Below are 19,762 nucleotides of genomic sequence, written 5' to 3'. Positions count from 1 at the left end.
TCTCTCCTATGCTCCACTAGGAGATTAACCAGTGTTATTGGCTCTTGTGTACTTATCTAGTCTACAAATATGTATGTTTGGCATTCATATTTTCAATGTAGTGGCAGTTTCTACAGGCAAATTAAGCTATTTCAAATAACAAAATAAAGTTAAAAAGAAACAAATAAATACACTGTAGCAGGTAGAATTAACCATTGGTAACACATTAAAGGGGAGATTGCCGCTTCAAAGACTACCGTACAATTACCCGGAAGGGAAAGGGACTACACTACTTATACCGGAAGGGAAAGGGACTACACTACTCATACTGTGTCATGTTCAGCAGAGCTGTTGACATGCTCGGATGAGTAGTATTTGTTGAAAGGGGCATAGAGGTGTTAAGCATAGATGTTACCTGGCCACTAGGAGGGTTAGAGAGGTTAGATATTTGTAATCAGGACCCTCCTTGGACATCATACAGGAGCATGCCATTAAATAAATCTCAGAAGAAACCTTAATTTATTACCAGTGTGTTATCAATAAAGCTGGCAAGTTTCACAGGAACAGAAGATGCTAGGACTGGTGCAGACAGGCAGTGCTGGAGCTGGTGCAGAAAGACACTGATGGAGTTGGTGCAGAAAAGGTACAGCTGGAGCTGATACAGACCGACTGTAAACACTGCTGGCATGAGTCATTAACTGAGCAGGCTGTAGCGGATAAACACTGCAAACAGGAGTCTTTAACTGAGCAGGTTGTAACAGGTATGATAAGCACTGCAAGCAGGAGTCTCTGAGCAGGCTGTAGCAGATATGATAAGCACTGCAAGCAGAATTCTCTCACTGATCAGGTTGTGGCAGATATAATAAGCACTGCAAGAAGAATTCTCTCACTGATCAGGCAGCAGCAGCAAATACAATAGACACTGCAAGCAGAATTCTCTCACTGATCAGGCAGCATCAGATACAATAAGCACTGCAAGCAGGCATCTCTCACTCATTAGACTGTAGCAGATATGATTATCACTACAAGCAGGATTCTCTCATTGATCAGGCTGTAGTAGATACAATAAGCACAGCAAGCAGGCGTCTCTCACTGATAGGCTGTAGCAGATATGATAATCACTACAAGCAAGATCCTCTCATTGATCAGGCTGTAGCAGATATGATAAGCACTACAACATGATTCTTTCATTGATCAGGCTGTAGCAGATACAATAAGCACTGCAAGCAGTATTATCTCACTGATCAGGCAGCAGCAGATACAATAAGCACTGCAAGCAGAATTCTCTCACTGATCAGGCAGCAGCAGATACAATAAGCACTGCAAGCAGACGTCTCTCACTGATCAGGCTGTAGCAGATATGATAATCACTACATGCAGGATTCTCTCACTGATCAGACTGTAGCAGATATGATAATCACTACAAGCAGGATTCTCTCACTGATTAGGCTGTTGCAGATATGATAATCACTACAAGCAGGATTCTCTCACTGATCAGACTATAGCAGATATGATAATCACTACAAGCAGGATTCTCTCACTGATTAGGCTGTTGTAGATATTATAATCACTACAAGCAGGATTCTCTCACTGATCAGGTTGTAGCAGATATGATAATCACTACAAGCAGGATTCTCTCACTGATCAGGCTGTAGCAGATATGATAATCACTACAAGCAGGATTCTCTCACTGATCAGACTGTAGCAGATATGATAATCACTACAAGCAGGATTCTCTCATTGATCAGGCTGTAGCATATATGATAACCACTACAAGCAGAATTCTCTCACTGATCAGACTGTAGCAGATATGATAATCACTACAAGCAGGATTCTCTCACTGATTAGGCTGTTGCAGATATGATAATCACTACAAGCAGGATTCTCTCACTGATCAGGCTGTAGCAGATATGATAATCACTACAAGCAGGATTCTCTCACTGATCAGGCTGTAGCAGATATGATAATCACTACAAGCAGGATTCTCTCACTGATCAGGCTGTAGCAGATATGATAATCACTACAAGCAGGATTCTCTCATTGATCAGGCTGTAGCATATATGATAATCACTACAAGCAGGATTCTCTCACTGATCAGACTGTAGCAGATATGATAATCACTACAAGCAGGATTCTCTCACTGATTAGGCTGTTGCAGATATGATAATCACTACAAGCAGGATTTTCTCACTGATCAGACTGTAGCAGATATGATAATCACTACAAGCAGGATTCTCTCACTGATTAGGCTGTTGTAGATATGATAATCACTACAAGCAGGATTCTCTCACTGATCAGGCTGTAGCAGATATGATAATCACTACAAGCAGGATTCTCTCACTGATCAGGCTGTAGCAGATATGATAATCACTACAAGCAGGATTCTCTCACTGATCAGGCTGTAGCAGATATGATAATCACTACAAGCAGGATTCTCTCACTGATCAGGCTGTAGCAGATATGATAATCACTACAAGCAGGATTCTCTCACTGATCAGGCTGTAGCAGATATGATAATCACTACAAGCAGGATTCTCTCACTGATCAGGTTGTAGCAGATATGATAATCACTACAAGCAGGATTCTCTCACTGATCAGGCTGTAGCAGATATGATAATCACTACAAGCAGGATTCTCTCACTGATCAGGCTGTAGCAGATATGATAATCACTACAAGCAGGATTCTCTCACTGATCAGGCTGTAGCAGATATGATAATCACTACAAGCAGGATTCTCTCACTGATCAGGCTGTAGCAGATATGATAATCACTACAAGCAGGATTCTCTCACTGATCAGGCTGTAGCAGATATGATAATCACTACAAGCAGGATTCTCTCACTGATCAGGCTGTAGCAGATATGATAATCACTACAAGCAGGATTCTCTCACTGATCAGGCTGTAGCAGATATGATAATCACTACAAGCAGGATTCTCTCACTGATCAGGCTGTAGCAGATATGATAATCACTACAAGCAGGATTCTCTCACTGATCAGGCTGTAGCAGATATGATAATCACTACAAGCAGGATTCTCTCACTGATCAGGCTGTGGAAGATATGATAAGCACTGCAAGCAGGCGTTTCTCACTGACCAGGCAGCAGCAGATACAATAAGCACAGCAAGCAGGAATCTCTTACTGATCAGGCTGTGGAAGATATGATAAGCACTGCAAGCAGGCGTCTCTCACTGATCAGGCAGCAGCAGATACAATAAGCACTGCAAGCAGAATTCTCTCACTGATCAGGCTGTAGCAGATATGATTATCACTACATGCAGGATTCTCTCACTGATCAGGCTGTAGCAAATACCTCAGGAAGGCAAAAGGTTAAAGTAGGTCAAACAGGTCAGGGTAAAAGAAACATCAGGCATAGCTGGGGGAAAACAATAATCAGAATGTACAAGAGATTGTTTAGAGACAGGTAAAGGGTCATCAACAACCAGGCAGCAGCAGTACAAGGCATGATGCAAGAGGCAAAGTCCACTAATAATCCAAAGTCCAGCAACAGGAAATCAAACTAGAAGACTGGTACAGAAACAAAGGCTTTAGCAATGCAGATTCACAACAATACCAGAATATGGAGCTTACAGTGGAGCAGTCTTCCTTATAAATGCTAATTATATAAAGTGCATCTAAGGGATCAGGTGTGAATAGAGCAACAAGAATGTCAAGGAGATTCACCATTAACATAATCATCCAAAAAAGTCAAAGCTTTCAATTAGCTCCTAGAGAAAGCATTGGCCTATAAATCAGGTGACCCAGGTTCAAAAAAGAAAAAGGAGGTACTAATGGCACTGCTCAAATTTACAACTATTGATCTCTGGATGTGGTAATATGATATATATATCAGTCCAGATTTATTCTATTACAAAAAATGGCTGAGGTGCTGTGTACTTGTTTTGTGAGACGAAAATTATCAATCCTAGGATTGATGGATTGTACACCTATATAGCACTCATTCCCTAATTGATAGTGACAAAAATTGGACAAGATCTATGTCTCCTGGGAGGAGAGTGTGCGTGGGGATGTTATTAAAATATAACCTTTATTGGTAATTTATTTAAAATACAAGGCAACAAACAAAATTGACATACATACTTTATTAAAAACACAGGCTTGGGTCTTTGAAAGTTTTATCCGTTATTCACGGAATACATTGAGTGGTTATGGTGTATATTAGAAATGACTTGAGTTTCAAGTCAGGGTAATCTCAGTAATTGTATAATATTTTGATATACTTAGAGCTTACATTTAGTGGAGCTGTTTTGTTATGATATTTGCTCTAATATTATATATGTGGTCTGTGACTCACCGTTCAATTCAAATTATAATATTAGAGGTATTAACGTAAATATCCCATAGTATCACTGAGGTTTGTTATTAATGCTTATAGTATTGCATTTAATATGTATCTTGGTGAGACAATAGCAGATTTCCTTGTAGTCGTATTCTTTGTGCTATATATAGGTACATATATCTTGGTATAATATTGTTGGAAATATATGCAGAGTGCTGTTTTGGATAACCTCCTAGCTAAATAAAGACAGAAAGTGCTGTCTATATGAAGTATAGTGACACTGGTCAGTGAGTTAACACATTAACCCCTGTAGGGTCTTTTAATCGTATATTTATCAATACTTATGTATATAGGAGCATTATGCTTGTACCGCTACAAAAAGATTGGTTATGTTGCTAAAATTCCATTGAATTTTTAAGGTTGATAATATGTACTATAATTGTTGTAATAGCAACAAATTTGAATAACATTGTAACTCTATTGGATTCACTCTTCTGTTATATTATAAGTTCACAAGAGAGAGTTTTATAATGATATTCTCACCATTCGTTACTCTAATAATTAATGTTAAAATCTTACAATGTAAGAGTTATGGCAATCATATGAGTATGTTGTAGTGCTACAATAAAGTAGCTACTCTTTGTGACTTAACTGCGCTCTTAGTTTATATCAAATATTACTTAGTAATATTAACTAGCTGAATCGTATTGTCCGCTTAGGCATTGAAAGTTGTTAGCGGTATTGTGCCGAGAATTCACTGAGTATTTGCGGTATTGTCTATATGTTTAAATCTCCATATTTATAACCGCTTGCTGAATCCACTCTATAGATACTGGTTAGGTTTAAAATAATTCGCTAAGTATTTGTGATATTATATCTATGTTTGATGCATCACATTAATAACCGCTTACGATATTTACGATATTTGCGATATTATATCTGTATTAGATGCACCACATTACTAACCGCTTACTAAATCCAAGGCTGTAAATGCCGGTTTGGCTTAAGGTGCTTCACTGAGTATTTTACATGTTTCGCCACTAACGTGGCTTTTTTTGAAAAAGCCACGTTAGTGGCGAAACATGTTAGGGAATTGTTTGTAGAATGCCAGTTAGCATTTTTTAATAAGCAGGAATAGAGGTCTTTATTATATATAACTATTGTGGTTGTGCACAATATTAAGTAAACATACTCGAAAATGGGGTTAACTCAGTAGTAATATCTCAAGCCTAACCGACATTTGAAGCTTAGAATCAGCAAGCGGTTACTAGTGTGGAGCTTTAAATATACATACAACACCGCAAATACTCAATGAAGCACCTTAAGCCAAACCGGCATTTACAGCCTTGGATTTAGTAAGCGGTTAGTAATGTGGTGCATCTAATACAGATATAATATCGCAAATATCGTAAATATCGTAAGCAGTTATTAATGTGATGCATCAAACATAGATATAATATCACAAATACTTAGCGAATTATTTTAAACCTAACCAGTATCTATAGAGTGGATTCAGCAAGCGGTTATAAATATGGAGATTTAAACATATAGACAATACCGCAAATACTCAGTGAATTCTCGGCACAATACCGCTAACAACTTTCAATGCCTAAGCGGACAATACGATTCAGCTAGTTAATATTACTAAGTAATATTTGATATAAACTAAGAGCGCAGTTAAGTCACAAAGAGTAGCTACTTTATTGTAGCACTACAACATACTCATATGATTGCCATAACTCTTACATTGTAAGATTTTAACATTAATTATTAGAGTAACGAATGGTGAGAATATCATTATAAAACTCTCTCTTGTGAACTTATAATATAACAGAAGAGTGGCCTTATAAAGTTATTGTTACATGTAAACTCCCAAGTAGAACAAGGAATACTAAGTGCATAATAGACAATATCCCTATGCAGTGAATCACGACCAGCATGTTACCAATATTATTGAAGATCCAAGCACACCAAGCAATGCCTTTATATATTTAATGGTAGTAACATTCCCCATGTAGATAAATACATTAACAATCCAATAGAGTTACAATGTTACTCAAATTTGTTGCTATTACAACAATTATAGTACATATTATCAACCTTAAAAATTCAATGGAATTTTAGCAACATAACCAATCTTTTTGTAGCGGTACAAGCATAATGCTCCTATATACATAAGTATTGATAAATATACGATTAAAAGACCCTACAGGGGTTAATGTGTTAACTCACTGACCAGTGTCACTATACTTCATATAGACAGCACTTTCTGTCTTTATTTAGCTAGGAGGTTATCCAAAACAGCACTCTGCATATATTTCCAACAATATTATACCAAGATATATGTACCTATATATAGCACAAAGAATACGACTACAAGGAAATCTGCTATTGTCTCACCAAGATACATATTAAATGCAATACTATAAGCATTAATAACAAACCTCAGTGATACTATGGGATATTTACGTTAATACCTCTAATATTATAATTTGAATTGAACGGTGAGTCACAGACCACATATATAATATTAGAACAAATATCATAACAAAACAGCTCCACTAAATGTAAGCTCTAAGTATATCAAAATATTATACAATTACTGAGATTACCCTGACTTGAAACTCAAGTCATTTCTAATATACACCATAACCACTCAATGTATTCCGTGAATAACGGATAAAACTTTCAAAGACCAAAGCCTGTGTTTTTAATAAAGTATGTATGTCAATTTTGTTTGTTGCCTTGTATTTTAAATAAATTACCAATAAAGGTTATATTTTAATAACATCCCCACGCACACTCTCCTCCCAGGAGACATAGATCTTGTCCAATTTTTGTCACTATCAATTAGGGAATGAGTGCTATATAGGTGTACAATCCATCAATCCTAGGATTGATCATTTTCGACCCAGGTTCAAACTCTGCTGCAGCAGGTCATGCTTATATTTTTTACTACAGTCCAATAGACATACAGCACTATATCTGGTGCAGGTGGTGATATAGGGGCAACTGCACACACTGCTTATACTCACAAAAAGCAAAGTCCACAGAACCAAATCTTGTAAAGAAACTCTTTTCTTTATTGTAGCATCAAGGCACACAAAACAACAAGCAACGTTTCGGATTATTCATGATTAAGGGTGAATAACCCGAAATGTTGCCTGTTGCTTTGTGTGCCTTGATGCTACAATAAAGATACAAGTTTATTTACAAGATTTGGTGCTGTATATTTGTTACTAGGTTTCAAGACATACAGACCGCTGCTCCATAACTTGTCTGCCTGCTCTGAGGCGGCGGACAGAAGTCAACCCGATCGAATACGATTGGGTGGATTGACACCCCCTGCTAGCTGCTGATTGGCTGCGGTATGGCACAAGCAGTTCTGGTGAACTACTTGTGCAATGATAAATGCTGACAGCGTATGCTGTCGGCATTTATTGATGTGCAGCGGACATGATACGCTACATCGTATCATGTCTGCTCGCACTTTGATAAATATGCCCCATAGACCTGACATACTGCTGCAGTGGTGAAACAAAAAAAAAACAAAAACAAAAAAACAACATGTGCAAGACTTAGAAGTAAAAACAAATCTTTATTAGACCAATAAAACATGGCAGACAGAAGAAAGTAACAAACAGAAGTCTTACACATTTGGTGCCGAAAACAGACACTTAATCATCGACTCTCCTAGATCACATGCTCATAACATTTTAACTAAAAATTGTGGTTGTAAACACCTCAATATATAAAGATAAATTGTTTAATTGAATGTAGTAAAATATCTTTGCTGATTCTGAATATTGTTGGCTTTCCGATTCATTTTAAACATGAAAGTGCAGACACCGCTGTATTCCACACAGTCATTGGTTGCACCCTCTAGTAAGCCATTTATAACCATTCCTTGTTACAGGCACATCATTTATTTATGTTTATAATGTTATATAGTTATATAGGTAGTAATTCCAAATGAAAAAGAAAATGCTTATCTGAATTTCTTAATTTATGCATTTTTTTCAATGTAGTGTTTTATTATGATAGACAATAATAAATATAATAGTTTCAAATAAAATAAATAAGAAATCAAGTAAAATTAGAGGCTACTGTGAAATGAACTTCTTGCATTTTCACCCAAGGTTATACAATGGTTTATGTCGTATGACCAGTCTCAATAGCGCCAATATTGTACTTAGCTAGAGGTTATAGAATTTGCTAATTACTCATGATGTGATGCCAATGGTTTGTTTAAAATGGTACTCTCTCTCTCTCTCTCTCTCTCTCTACCCCCCCCCCTTACTCTATTTGTCTCTCTCCAGGGGCATCTTTTTTGGCCTAGCCAACAAGGCATTTGCCTAGGGCGACATATTTTGGGGGGGGCAGCACTTTTTGAGTCTCATTACACCCACACCCACACAGGCACTCACTACACCCACACATACAAGCACACTACACTACAAACTCACTGCACTACACACACATACTGCACTAAACACAGACACATGCACTTAAACATTTACTTTGGAAATGCCATGAAAATAAAAGTCACGTTACACCCTCCCCAAAAAATATTTTGGCCAAAAAAAAACTAAAAGCTGGGAGGGGGAGGGGAATTTTGAGTGCCTAGGGCAGCACAAAACCTAAATACGCCACAGTCTCTCTCTATTACCTTAATTGCATCCAGTGGCTTTATCAATTTAAGTTTATTCGCTTTACATAATTCACCTGGAATGACAAAAACAATAATTACGGAACAATCAATAAAAAATATTAGGAAAAATAAGAAAATACATATATACATTAGGGTAATGATCTTCTCCATTTTTCTCCAATTTTGGGCCATATTACAAGTAGAGCTGTAACAGATATGCACAAGCATAAAATGGGTTTATCGTTGGCGTTTGCGAGCGTCAGGTTTTTTGCTCGTATTACAAGTTGAAAGTAAATGCACAATTGAAATTAATGCTCGTTGGGATTTATAATTATATATATATATATATATATATATATATATATATATATATACTATATATAAAAGGGATATACTCTATATTTACCATCATATGTATGTAGAAATATGTAATTGTGAATAAATAGAACATATTCTGCTATGTGAAAAACATTAGAATGGGAAATATTCATATTTTCATGTCGGGTAAGCGCACATGAGAATATGCAATCGGGTTTGTGCGCGAGTAGGGTGTTTTGTGCTCCATTTCTTGCTCTATTCTAAGGTCAGTCGGTTTAGTGCACAAGCGAAAACTTTTTACTTTCAACTTGTAATACGGGCACAGCCCTACGTGCACAAAAAACTTCTAGCGGAGTTGGCGTTCGAGCAGGAGCATTAAATACCGCACAACTTGTAATCTGGCCCTTAGCATTTATAAAAATAAACAAAACATTGCATGCGGTTATATAGCAGTGGTCAAGCACTTCAAAAACATCTGCATGCAAACCAAATGTTTTAAAAGTTATTTTGCAAATCCCGAACATTCCAGGAGCATAGCTACCAATCACCAGCTAGTTCACAGAAGTGCTTTTCAACAAAGGATACCAAGAGAACTAATACATTCTATTAATAGAAGTCTGCATGCTCTGTTTAAACCATGAAAGTATACATTATGACTTATGTCCCTTTCAGTATGTAGGGTGCACTCCGGGATAACGGTTGATGGTGTGTCTGTGTTTATAAGGCTAGATTACAAGTGGAGCTCAATCGATAGTGGAGGTTGCATTATACTTAGTGCGACCTCTCACAAATAATAATGCACGTTTAATTATAGAATCTTTTTAGCATAACTATACTGCTAAAGTGATGGTAAATTTTAGCTTATCGAATGCCATAAATGTAATCTTTGCCATTAAAAAAAGGTATGTGTCTTTTTTTTAAAATCTATCTTTGAAAAGGGTTAGGTCTGTGGATTCTAGTAAGGCCAGCCCACTGGGGAACTCTTTTTTTATGTTCTTTATTCACTGAGCCTTTTCCCTGCTGTTAACATGTTTAGAGTTGTCCAATACATGAGGTTTCGCATATCAAATAAGAGCTGCTACCAACGCGCAAAACCAATAATTACAGCTTCACTACGCACCTGCAAAATGGGTTATGAAAATATTTGTAATTGTAAATTATTCACACATCTGTTTTGTTATGGCAAATTAGTCTCACTGGATAGAACAAATGGAGTCCTTGAGATCAGACATGAAAGAGAGGCTGGTTATGGGTGTTTCTGGGGTCTTCTAGAGGTGTGGTCATAATTTATCACCTAAACTTTGGCTAAGCATAGAGAATTCATAAAGAATCAATTATCCTTCTCTAGTGTATCATGTTAGGGTCTTGTCTCCCTATTTCAAAGCTGACAAGGTTGTTTCGTTTTTTGTTTTTTTAAGTTTTCATGTCTATATATTTTAAAGGCATTTTTATGATCCTGGTTTCCTTTAAAGTGGAACGTGTTCAATGCACCAGAAAGTAAACAATAACAAGATAGATGAGACTACATTGAGTTATTATAATGAAACTGATCCCACAACTTGTTGACAAATCTTTATGAAGATTGCTACTCATTTTATTTTTTTGTAAGCAAGATATTAGTTTCACCAGCAGGTTTAATTGAATCTGGGCCATTGTGTTAAAATAAATAGTAAAATTGTAAAAGATGATAATGATACTTGATATTAACATCTTAAACTCAGATAAAATGCGCCTATTGAAGTACAAAATAATCAAACATTAATTCTACTTAATATTAGGGATGGGCGAATGTGTTTATATTCAAATTAGAATGTTAGAACGAATGTTAGAGTAGAAATTCGATATACATAATCGAATGTTGATAAGAACGAATATTCTTGAAAAATTCTATAATCGAGTGCTATTTACAGTTTTCGAATGTCACTTTCAAATTCAAATGTTTATAATTAGATCAAATGTCCACATTCGAAATTTTGAATGTAACATTCGATTTAACAAAAACTATTCAGAAGTTCAATAGTTCATGTGGTAGGGAATTTAGTAAATTGATACATAATAGGTACAAATATATCAATTTGAATGTTTCTATTTCGAATATTGCATTTATAAAAATGCTATTACAATTATATAAATTCAAATTTTTCAAATTAGAATATTGCACAATTCGAATGTTACATTTAAAGAAAGCATTAGAAATACTATTACAAATATATACATTTGAATTTTTCGAATTTGAATCGAATTATTAGACAATTCGAATGGAATATTACATTTAATGAAAGCATTAGAAATGCTAGTACATTAAACAAATGTTAGAATGTTGTACAAACATTGAAAATTCGAAACAAATGAACGTGTTAAAATTTGCTTCATTTTTCGAATGTTGTGAAACATTCGCCCATCCCTACTTAATAGCTTCCTCCATGACATGTGGATAGGATTTACATAACTCCCAACAGTCCCACGTCCTGCAGGACTTTTACAGGTTGGGAGGTCTGGCCGGCTTTTTGTTATTCTAGTTTTAAGGGACTGTAAGATCCATACTAATGACCTGACCTGACACACCCACAGCCTGTACTGGACCTCACCCTTCCCATGAGATGAAGCCCACCCCTGCGACCATGTTACTTTTGTGACCTCACCAGCAAAATGCCAGATTGACAACCTCCAACAAGTTTTTTTAACCCCTTGCATACTTCCAGGAAATGCTAGGAGGTATGGATTTATAGGTGACAAATACAAGGACACAAGGACATGAGATTTGCAGGTTTTTCTTATGTATTATACCTACTTACCATAAGTGATGGGGCTATTATACAATTGAACAATATTGTGTTGCAGGCAGTATGATAGATCATTAAACTCATCAAGAATGTTTTTACCAATTCCAATTTTTCGGGCTGAAAGGTAATTATTAAATATTAAAAATGTTTAGGGGAAAAAGAAAATCAAAGATGTAAGTAAATATATGTATAACTGAAAATATCTTTGCACTTTTAGTCTAGTATATCTGGTGTCAGAAATAAATGAATGCTGGAAACAGGACATGCACACATTATTTATTCATTAAAATAAATTAGTTAACCCCTTGTTTTCTATGTGCAATGTCTTCAGGACAATGGCTGAACAGCAAGACAGCACCTTAAATAAACGTAAATAAAGTTAAAGTAGTAGCTAGTGCTACTACTACTACAAGTCAGCCAGAAAAAATATTAATCCCTGCTCACACTGATCCAATATTGCTCACGGCTCTGCACTCATATAGCTCATTCATCAAATTGTGTTCATGGTTTTTATTCAAATGCAAGCAAGATTGCAAGAAAGCTTTTTGCTTTGGTTTGTAAAGCACTTTTATTGCTCTTGAGAAAGACGGCTGGGACCGTTGAAACGCTTTTGCGTTGAGCCAAATAATGACAAACTTTTTTACTGAATCTGTGATATTGTCTTTTCATATTGGGAAGGAGCCGGTAAGTTAACCTGCAATATACACTGTGAGTAGATATTCACCTTTGTATGGTTTATTGTATGATATTTCAGCACCACTATTTTTCACCTAGAGTCTCACTGTTAAATGTGCTTGAAAAATTCCAGCTGCTAATTAAAATCAAGCTGTCCAGGTTGATACATCTGGCTTGTCGGTCCAAGTATGAAATGTTGCAGGAAAATATATACGGTTGCAATATTTCACTATTCAGGCAGCCATATTGTCTTAAAAAGTATAGTTTACTGTAATTTTTTTTATCTCCTTAAATGTGTTCTCAATTATACATTTTGCCTTCTGGAATGTAATACATTGTTTAGAAATAGCTCCTTTATTTTTTATTTTTTCATTTGAACTAGCTTTTTTTGCCTGTTGCATCCCGATCTATACTGAACGTTTATATAATTAAAGGGACAGTCTAGTCAAAATTAAACTTTCATGATTCAGAAAGGGCATGCAATTTTTTTTTTCCAATTTGTGCTCTTTGTATTCTTTGTGGAAAGCTAAACCTAGGTAGGCTCATAAGCTAATTTCTAAGCCCTTGAAGGCCGCCTCTTATCTCAGTGCATTTCGCCAGTTTTTCACAGCTAGACAATGTTAGTTCATGTGTACCATATAGATAACATTGTACTAACACATGTGGAGTTACCTAGGAGTCAGCACTGATTGGCTAAAATGCAAGTCTTTCAAAAGAACTAAAATAAGGGGACAGGTAATCACAGAGGTATAAAGTATATTAATATAACAGTGTTGGTTATGTTAGACTGGGGAATGGGTAATAAAGGGATTATCTATATTTTTAAACAATACAAATTCTCGAGTAGACTGTCCCTTTAAGTACAGGTTATAGAAAAGCTATATAAACATAAGGGTTTACAAATAATCACACTTTCAGTGAGTGTAAGGAAAGTGAGGTTATAAAATGATAATATTCCATTGTTCTCTTTAAGGGCCTGATGTTTACAGATTCTCCAACTTTGAGAGAAATTGTAGTACAGATTTCAAAGGGTCTGAACTTACTAAATGAAAGAAAAAGAGGGGAACTCTTCCAGCATTGCAAGGTCTCTCTCATTTCTGTATCTTAAAGATAAATCAGGCTCCCATGGACGCCAAGCCGGATTTACCGCACGGCTATTGGCTAAGAGGTGAAAACGTCACCTCTTAGCAATATTTTTTTTTAGCCGTGGGCTGCTGTAGCAGCTAAAAATGGTGATTGATTGAAACAAATAAAGGAGCTTTCTACATGAAGTATCTTCTACTTCATGAATGAAAGTCCCCTTTATTTGTTTCAATAGTCAATCCTAGCGTTTGTAAAACGCTAGGATTTACTTTAACTTTAAGGAGATACAAGCCCAGTATTGCACTGCATGATATGAGAGTTTTGTTACACTTACATTTTATGCATTGTAGTATATATTACTTTACACTTCAGATTGGGTCCTTTCAGTATTATTACATTTAAGCTTTGCACTTTCTATTTTATATTTTAAGACATTTAGATCCAACAGTGATTTTACAAATTCTGATTATGATTTGAAAGTTACTTTAAAGGGATACTAAAACCCAAATGTTTTCATTCATGAATCAGATAGAGCATGCAATTTTAAGCAATTTTCTAATTTACTCCTATTATCAATTTTTCTTCATTCTCTTTCTATCTTTATTTTAAAAAGCAGGAATCTAAGCTAAGGAGCCGGCCCATTTTTGGTTCAGAACCCTGGATAGCGCTTGCTGATTGGTGGCTACATTTAGCCACCAATCAGCAAGCGGAACCCAGGTGCTGAACCAAAAATGGGCCGACTCTACATTCTTGCTTTTCAAATAAAGATAGCAAGAGAACAAAAAAAATTTGATAATTGGAGTAAATTAGAGAGTCGCTTAAAATTGCATGCTTTATCTGAATCATTAAAGAAAAAAATTGGGTTAGTATCCCTTCAACAAATTAGAATCATAATTTGTATATTAATATACATTGTTTAATTACAAGTAGTAAAATAACTTTGCAATATACTTTCATTATTTATTTTGTTCTCCGTTCCTGTAATTTTATTCGGAATATTGTGGGTTTTAAAATTCATGTTAAATATGAAAGTGCAGACACAGCTGTAATCTGTAATCTACACAGTCATTGGTTGCTCACTCTAGTAAGCCATTTTTAACCATTCCCTGCCTCAGCAGAAAAGTAACCTAAGTTACAATATGGCGGCGCCCACTGTTTTATGGACATTTAACTAAACCTTATTTTTTCAATATTTAAACGACTAATAATTTTTAAAAACAAATGTACAAATTATTCACAGGTTAATCTTTGCTCTGAATACATTATTCAAGAAATTATTTATTTAGTATTTAATGTCCCTTTAAGTTAAGTTGGGAAAAAAGTATTGTAATCTTTATATAAAAAAAACCCTCATGTATTGCTTATAAACACTGTTTATTTTTTCCAAGCCCCGCTTGAAAACTCTTTGCCATGCGCACAAATCTTAGGGAGAGTATTTTCCCTGCATTTCTATTGGAATATGCATGAAAGTACAAAATATATTAAAATGTATTGCCTTTGAATAAAGCCCTACGTCTCAAACTATTGTCTCTATTCTCAAATCCCTCACTAGTCACCCTTTATACTTTGTTCAATACTGTTCTGTGACATCTCCAGGAATTGCTAATCCCTTTATTACCCATTTCCCAGTTTTCCATAACCAACACTGTTATAGAAATATACTTTTTACCTCAGTAATTACCTTGTATCTAAGCTTCTGCTGACTGCCTCCTTATTTCAGTTCTTGTGACAGATTTGCATTTCAGGCAGTTAGTGCTGACTCTTAAATAACTGCACGTGCATGAGCACAATGTTATCTGTATGAAACACATGAACTAACGCCCTCCAGTTGTGAAAAACTGTCAAATGCATTCAGATAAGAGGTGGCATTCAAGAGCTTACAAATTAGCATATGAGCCTCCTAGGTTTAGCTTTCAACTAAGAATGCCAAGAGAACAAAGCAAATTTGATGATAAAAGTAAATTAGAAAGTTGTTTAAAACGACATGCCCTATCTGAATCATACACGTTTAATTTGGACATAAAACCCACACGTTTTCTTTCATGATTTAGATAGAGCATACAGTTTTAGACAACTTTTCAATTTACTTCTGTTATCAAATTTGCTTTATTCTCTTAATATCCTTTGTTGAATGAGCTGCAATGCACTATTAGGAGCTTGCTGAGCACACTGGGTGAGCCAATAGCAAGAGGCATATATGACTAGTCAGCAGCTAGTAACGTAGTGTTGCTCTTGAGCCTACCTAGTTATGCTTTTCAACAAAGGATACCAAGAGAATGAAGCAAATTAGATAATAGACGTAATTGAAAAGTTGTATAAAATTGCCTGCTCTGTCTGAATCATGAAAGAAATAAATAGTTTTCTCATGTCCCCTTAAAAGGGAAGCACTTCCTATTTTGTAGACAGGGCCTTAACTGGAGGGGTGTATTAAGGTGGTCTTTGGGTAGGGCCAGGTGTGTAGTGGGTAGAGCTGGGGGAGCCCGCACAGGGCCAGTCACAACTGGCAGTGCACATGAAGGGGCCAGCCATTATGTTTTGGGAGGCTAGTGCTCCCCCTGCCCCCTGGTGAAGCCACTGATACTTTTATCTCTTTAATATGCTGCCTACTCTTAACTTAAAGGGACACTAAACCCAATTTTTTCTTTCTTTATGATTCAGCTAGAGCATGCAATTTTAAGCAACTTTCTAATTTATTCCTATTATCAATTTTTCTTCGTTCTCTTGCTATCTTTATTTGAAAAAGCAGGAATGTAAGGTTAGGAGCTAGCCTATTTTTGGTTCAGCACCTGGGTAGAGCTTGCTGATTGATTTGCTACATTTAGCCACCAATCAGCAAGCGCTACCTAGGTACTGAACCAAAAATGGGCCGGCTCTTAAGCTTACATTCCTGCTTTTTCAAATAAAGATAGCATGAGAACAAAGACAAATTGATAATAGAAGTAAATTAGAAAGTTGCTTAAAATTGCATGCTCTATCTGAATCATGAAAAAAAAAATATGTGGGTTTGGTGTCCCTTAAATGCCCACTACACACAACTTGCCAACTATTTAAACCCTAGAAATGTGCATTCAGATTCAGAAGAATCCAAAAAACAACCCCCCCCCCCAACTAATTTTTCTAAATTCCTTGCATTAGTTTGAAAACAGAACTTGATCGGCTTCTTTAAAAAACAAAACAAATTATGATACAGCAAAAAATTTGTTTCTTTGTTCTTAGATGGTAAAAGTTTCAGGAGTTCAAATTTGCTCTATCCAATAACTAGATCCAACAATTTCATTGTCAGTTCATTCATTTCAATGTCAACCAACAAATATGCAAGCTTCACTTTTTCTTCTCGACCAATTATATCTCCATTAAAAATATATTTTAAAAGTAAAAAAATCATTTTTTTGGTGCTCTACTGATGGCTAGCAGCAGTAGCACTAGTTTCTACTTTAACTTTATTTAAGTTTTAGCTGCTTTTCAGGTGCTCCTATGCTGATGTAAAGACATTCCCTTTAGGAAATACATGGTTAACGAATTTCTGTTAACAAAAAATACTGTCAAAATTATGATAAACCAAGTGACCTCAGGAACTAATCTTAGATGAAACTGAAGATTTTTATCATCTGAAAAAATTATTTTCTGTGCATATATCTACTAAACATTCCTAACTCTACTCACACTTACATCTGGTAATTACAGCTTGTAGAATACTCATACAACATTGCATTGCATTCTGCTCACACCTATGTATAGACTGGCTACTATGGGCCCCCCCAGCACTTGGGTCCTGGTGCCACTTTCATCCCTGTTATCTCATTCCCTAGTGAATAGGGTTGCCAGTTGTATAGGACAATCTATTAGTGGTTGGGTACTGGTGAATAGGGTTGCCAGCTGTATAGGACATTCTATTCATGGCTGGGTACTGGGGAATAGGGTTGCCAGCTGTATAGGACATTCTATGTGTGGCTTGGTACTGGTGAATAGGGTTGCCAGCTGTATAGGACAATCTATTATTGGCTGGATACTGGTGAATAGGGTTGCCAGCTGTATAGGACAATCTATTATTGGCTGGGTACTGGTGAATATGGTTGCCAGCTGTATAGGGCAATCTATTAGTGGCTGGGAATTGGTGGTAGATGTGGTCACACAATGTCCCCCTAAATGCTTAACCTTAGGCCTCAGTCTTGATCCGACCATGTATATTTTTCACAAATGAGCAATCATTTTGTCCCTTTGGTATGCAGTAGTGATTTGACCCCCTTGATTGATACACACAAACATCAATGATTTATAACCCCCAGGGCTTCCTGTAAAACATACAATAGGCACTTCTTTTTGGGCTGTAATTGTAATGCATAGAGAAATAGAGAAACCCTTTACATTTAGCTAACACTTAGAGGATTTATAAAATTACTGAACCATTAAGTGTCTTGTATTTTTATATAGATTTTAATGGCCAGCTTACTAAAATACTGGACTCTCCAGTCAAATACGGGACATCTGCCAACTCTACTAGTGAACCAAGTAACATATTCTAAGATTTATCTTGTCTCGTGTTACTCCTCCGAATAACATAGTCACCCAAAGCAAACAGGATTACTTTAAAACACTGATTTTCAAACCTGTCCTAAGGTCTCCCTAACAGGCCACATTTTGAGGATATCTGAACTGGAGCACAGGTGAAATAATCAGCTTGTTAGTAAACATGGTTATTTTACCTGCAATCATCCAAGGTTATACTGGAAACCTGGCCTGTTGGGGAGGAATGAGTACAGGTTTGAAAACCAGTGCTTTTGAGAGTATCCTGGAGTGATTTGATGGTCATCAAACTACTTTAGAAGTCATTTGCACATCATCAGACATCATCAGACTTGTAAAGTCATCAGCTAAGGTAAAACATTCTGGGTGATGACTTCAGATTGATTAGCAGATAACCTTACTGATTACTTCACTACAGCCAGTGAAGGACTCTAGAGTAATCTCAAATAAATATTTCGGCCCGTGGGCATACTTCAGGGTGGATTCTGATGACTAGTCTGGAGTAATCGATTATTTAAGAATGAGTCCTGGAAGATCATCCTTTTTTGTCTAGGGTAAATTACTGTGTAATCACGTACACAACTAAATATAAAGACACATCAGGTAGATCAACACAAACATCAAAAGAATCAGAAGAGATATGAGCAATATATAATTACAGAACAGCATGACGGATCCTTCAGAGACTGATTGAAGAAAACCGCTCCATGTTACAAGAATTTCATCATTAGTCATGGGGTAGATGTTGATTGACTGTTCTTTATCCTTAGCTGTTGGAGTAGAAAATGCATTAGTGAGTGTATGATCATGGTTACTGATAATATAGAGAGTAGCATGTCGCATAGCTAAGTCACAGCGCCACCTAGTGATTGGTATTTGTATTGCAGGCTATTTTTGTACATTCCAGAAACAGAAACATAGAATTTAGCCATAGATAAGGACCAAAAAGGCCCATCAGGTCAAACCATATTACATGTTACTTTTTCTTAGGACAGCCTTACGCATGTCCCCAGGGCCACCACTAGAAATTTTGGGGCCCCTGACTTAACCATTGATCAGGGCCCCCCCCCTTTGACATGTGCAATTTTTGACCAAGTGACTAAAACGTATATGCACTTTATTCTTAAGTGTCTATTTAAACTTGGAAATGTTGCAAAGGTAGTAACATACAAACACACAGACACACTCATACACTGAAACACACACACACTCACACATATAGACACTCTAGCAGACACGTAAAGAAGCACACTCAGACACCCAAACAGACACTCAGCAATTGTTTACATTGACCTGACAAGTAATGAGGTAAACTACAGTTTTGTAAAAAAAGGAGATTTAGAAAACAAAATATGGAGTTCTGATTATCTTTTTGTAAAGGAAGATGCCAACTAAATGATGACAACAGCATGCAGTGGCTGAATGGAAGGGCCCTGAACTGCCTAAACAA

General features: G+C 36.2%; 1 protein-coding gene across 2 annotated transcripts in view; it reads right to left on the bottom strand.

The window, feature by feature from the left end:
• LOC128667000 (uncharacterized) overlaps positions 1-19,762 on the bottom strand; it is a 141,277-nt gene that overhangs the window by 105,938 nt on the left and 15,577 nt on the right. For both annotated transcript variants that reach the window (XM_053721853.1, XM_053721854.1), the window contains exons 4-6: positions 18,972-19,082; positions 12,043-12,147; positions 8,948-9,003 (exon numbers count right to left, since the gene is read on the bottom strand). In XM_053721853.1, coding sequence (XP_053577828.1) covers positions 8,948-9,003; positions 12,043-12,147; positions 18,972-19,082 — 272 coding nt within the window. The remainder of the gene's footprint in view (positions 1-8,947; positions 9,004-12,042; positions 12,148-18,971; positions 19,083-19,762) is intronic.

The sequence above is a fragment of the Bombina bombina genome, chromosome 7 (assembly GCF_027579735.1).
Source record: "Bombina bombina isolate aBomBom1 chromosome 7, aBomBom1.pri, whole genome shotgun sequence".
Classification (NCBI taxonomy): domain Eukaryota; kingdom Metazoa; phylum Chordata; class Amphibia; order Anura; family Bombinatoridae; genus Bombina; species Bombina bombina.
Note: the sequence above shows the minus strand (reverse complement) of the source record. Positions and strands in the feature narration are given on the sequence as shown.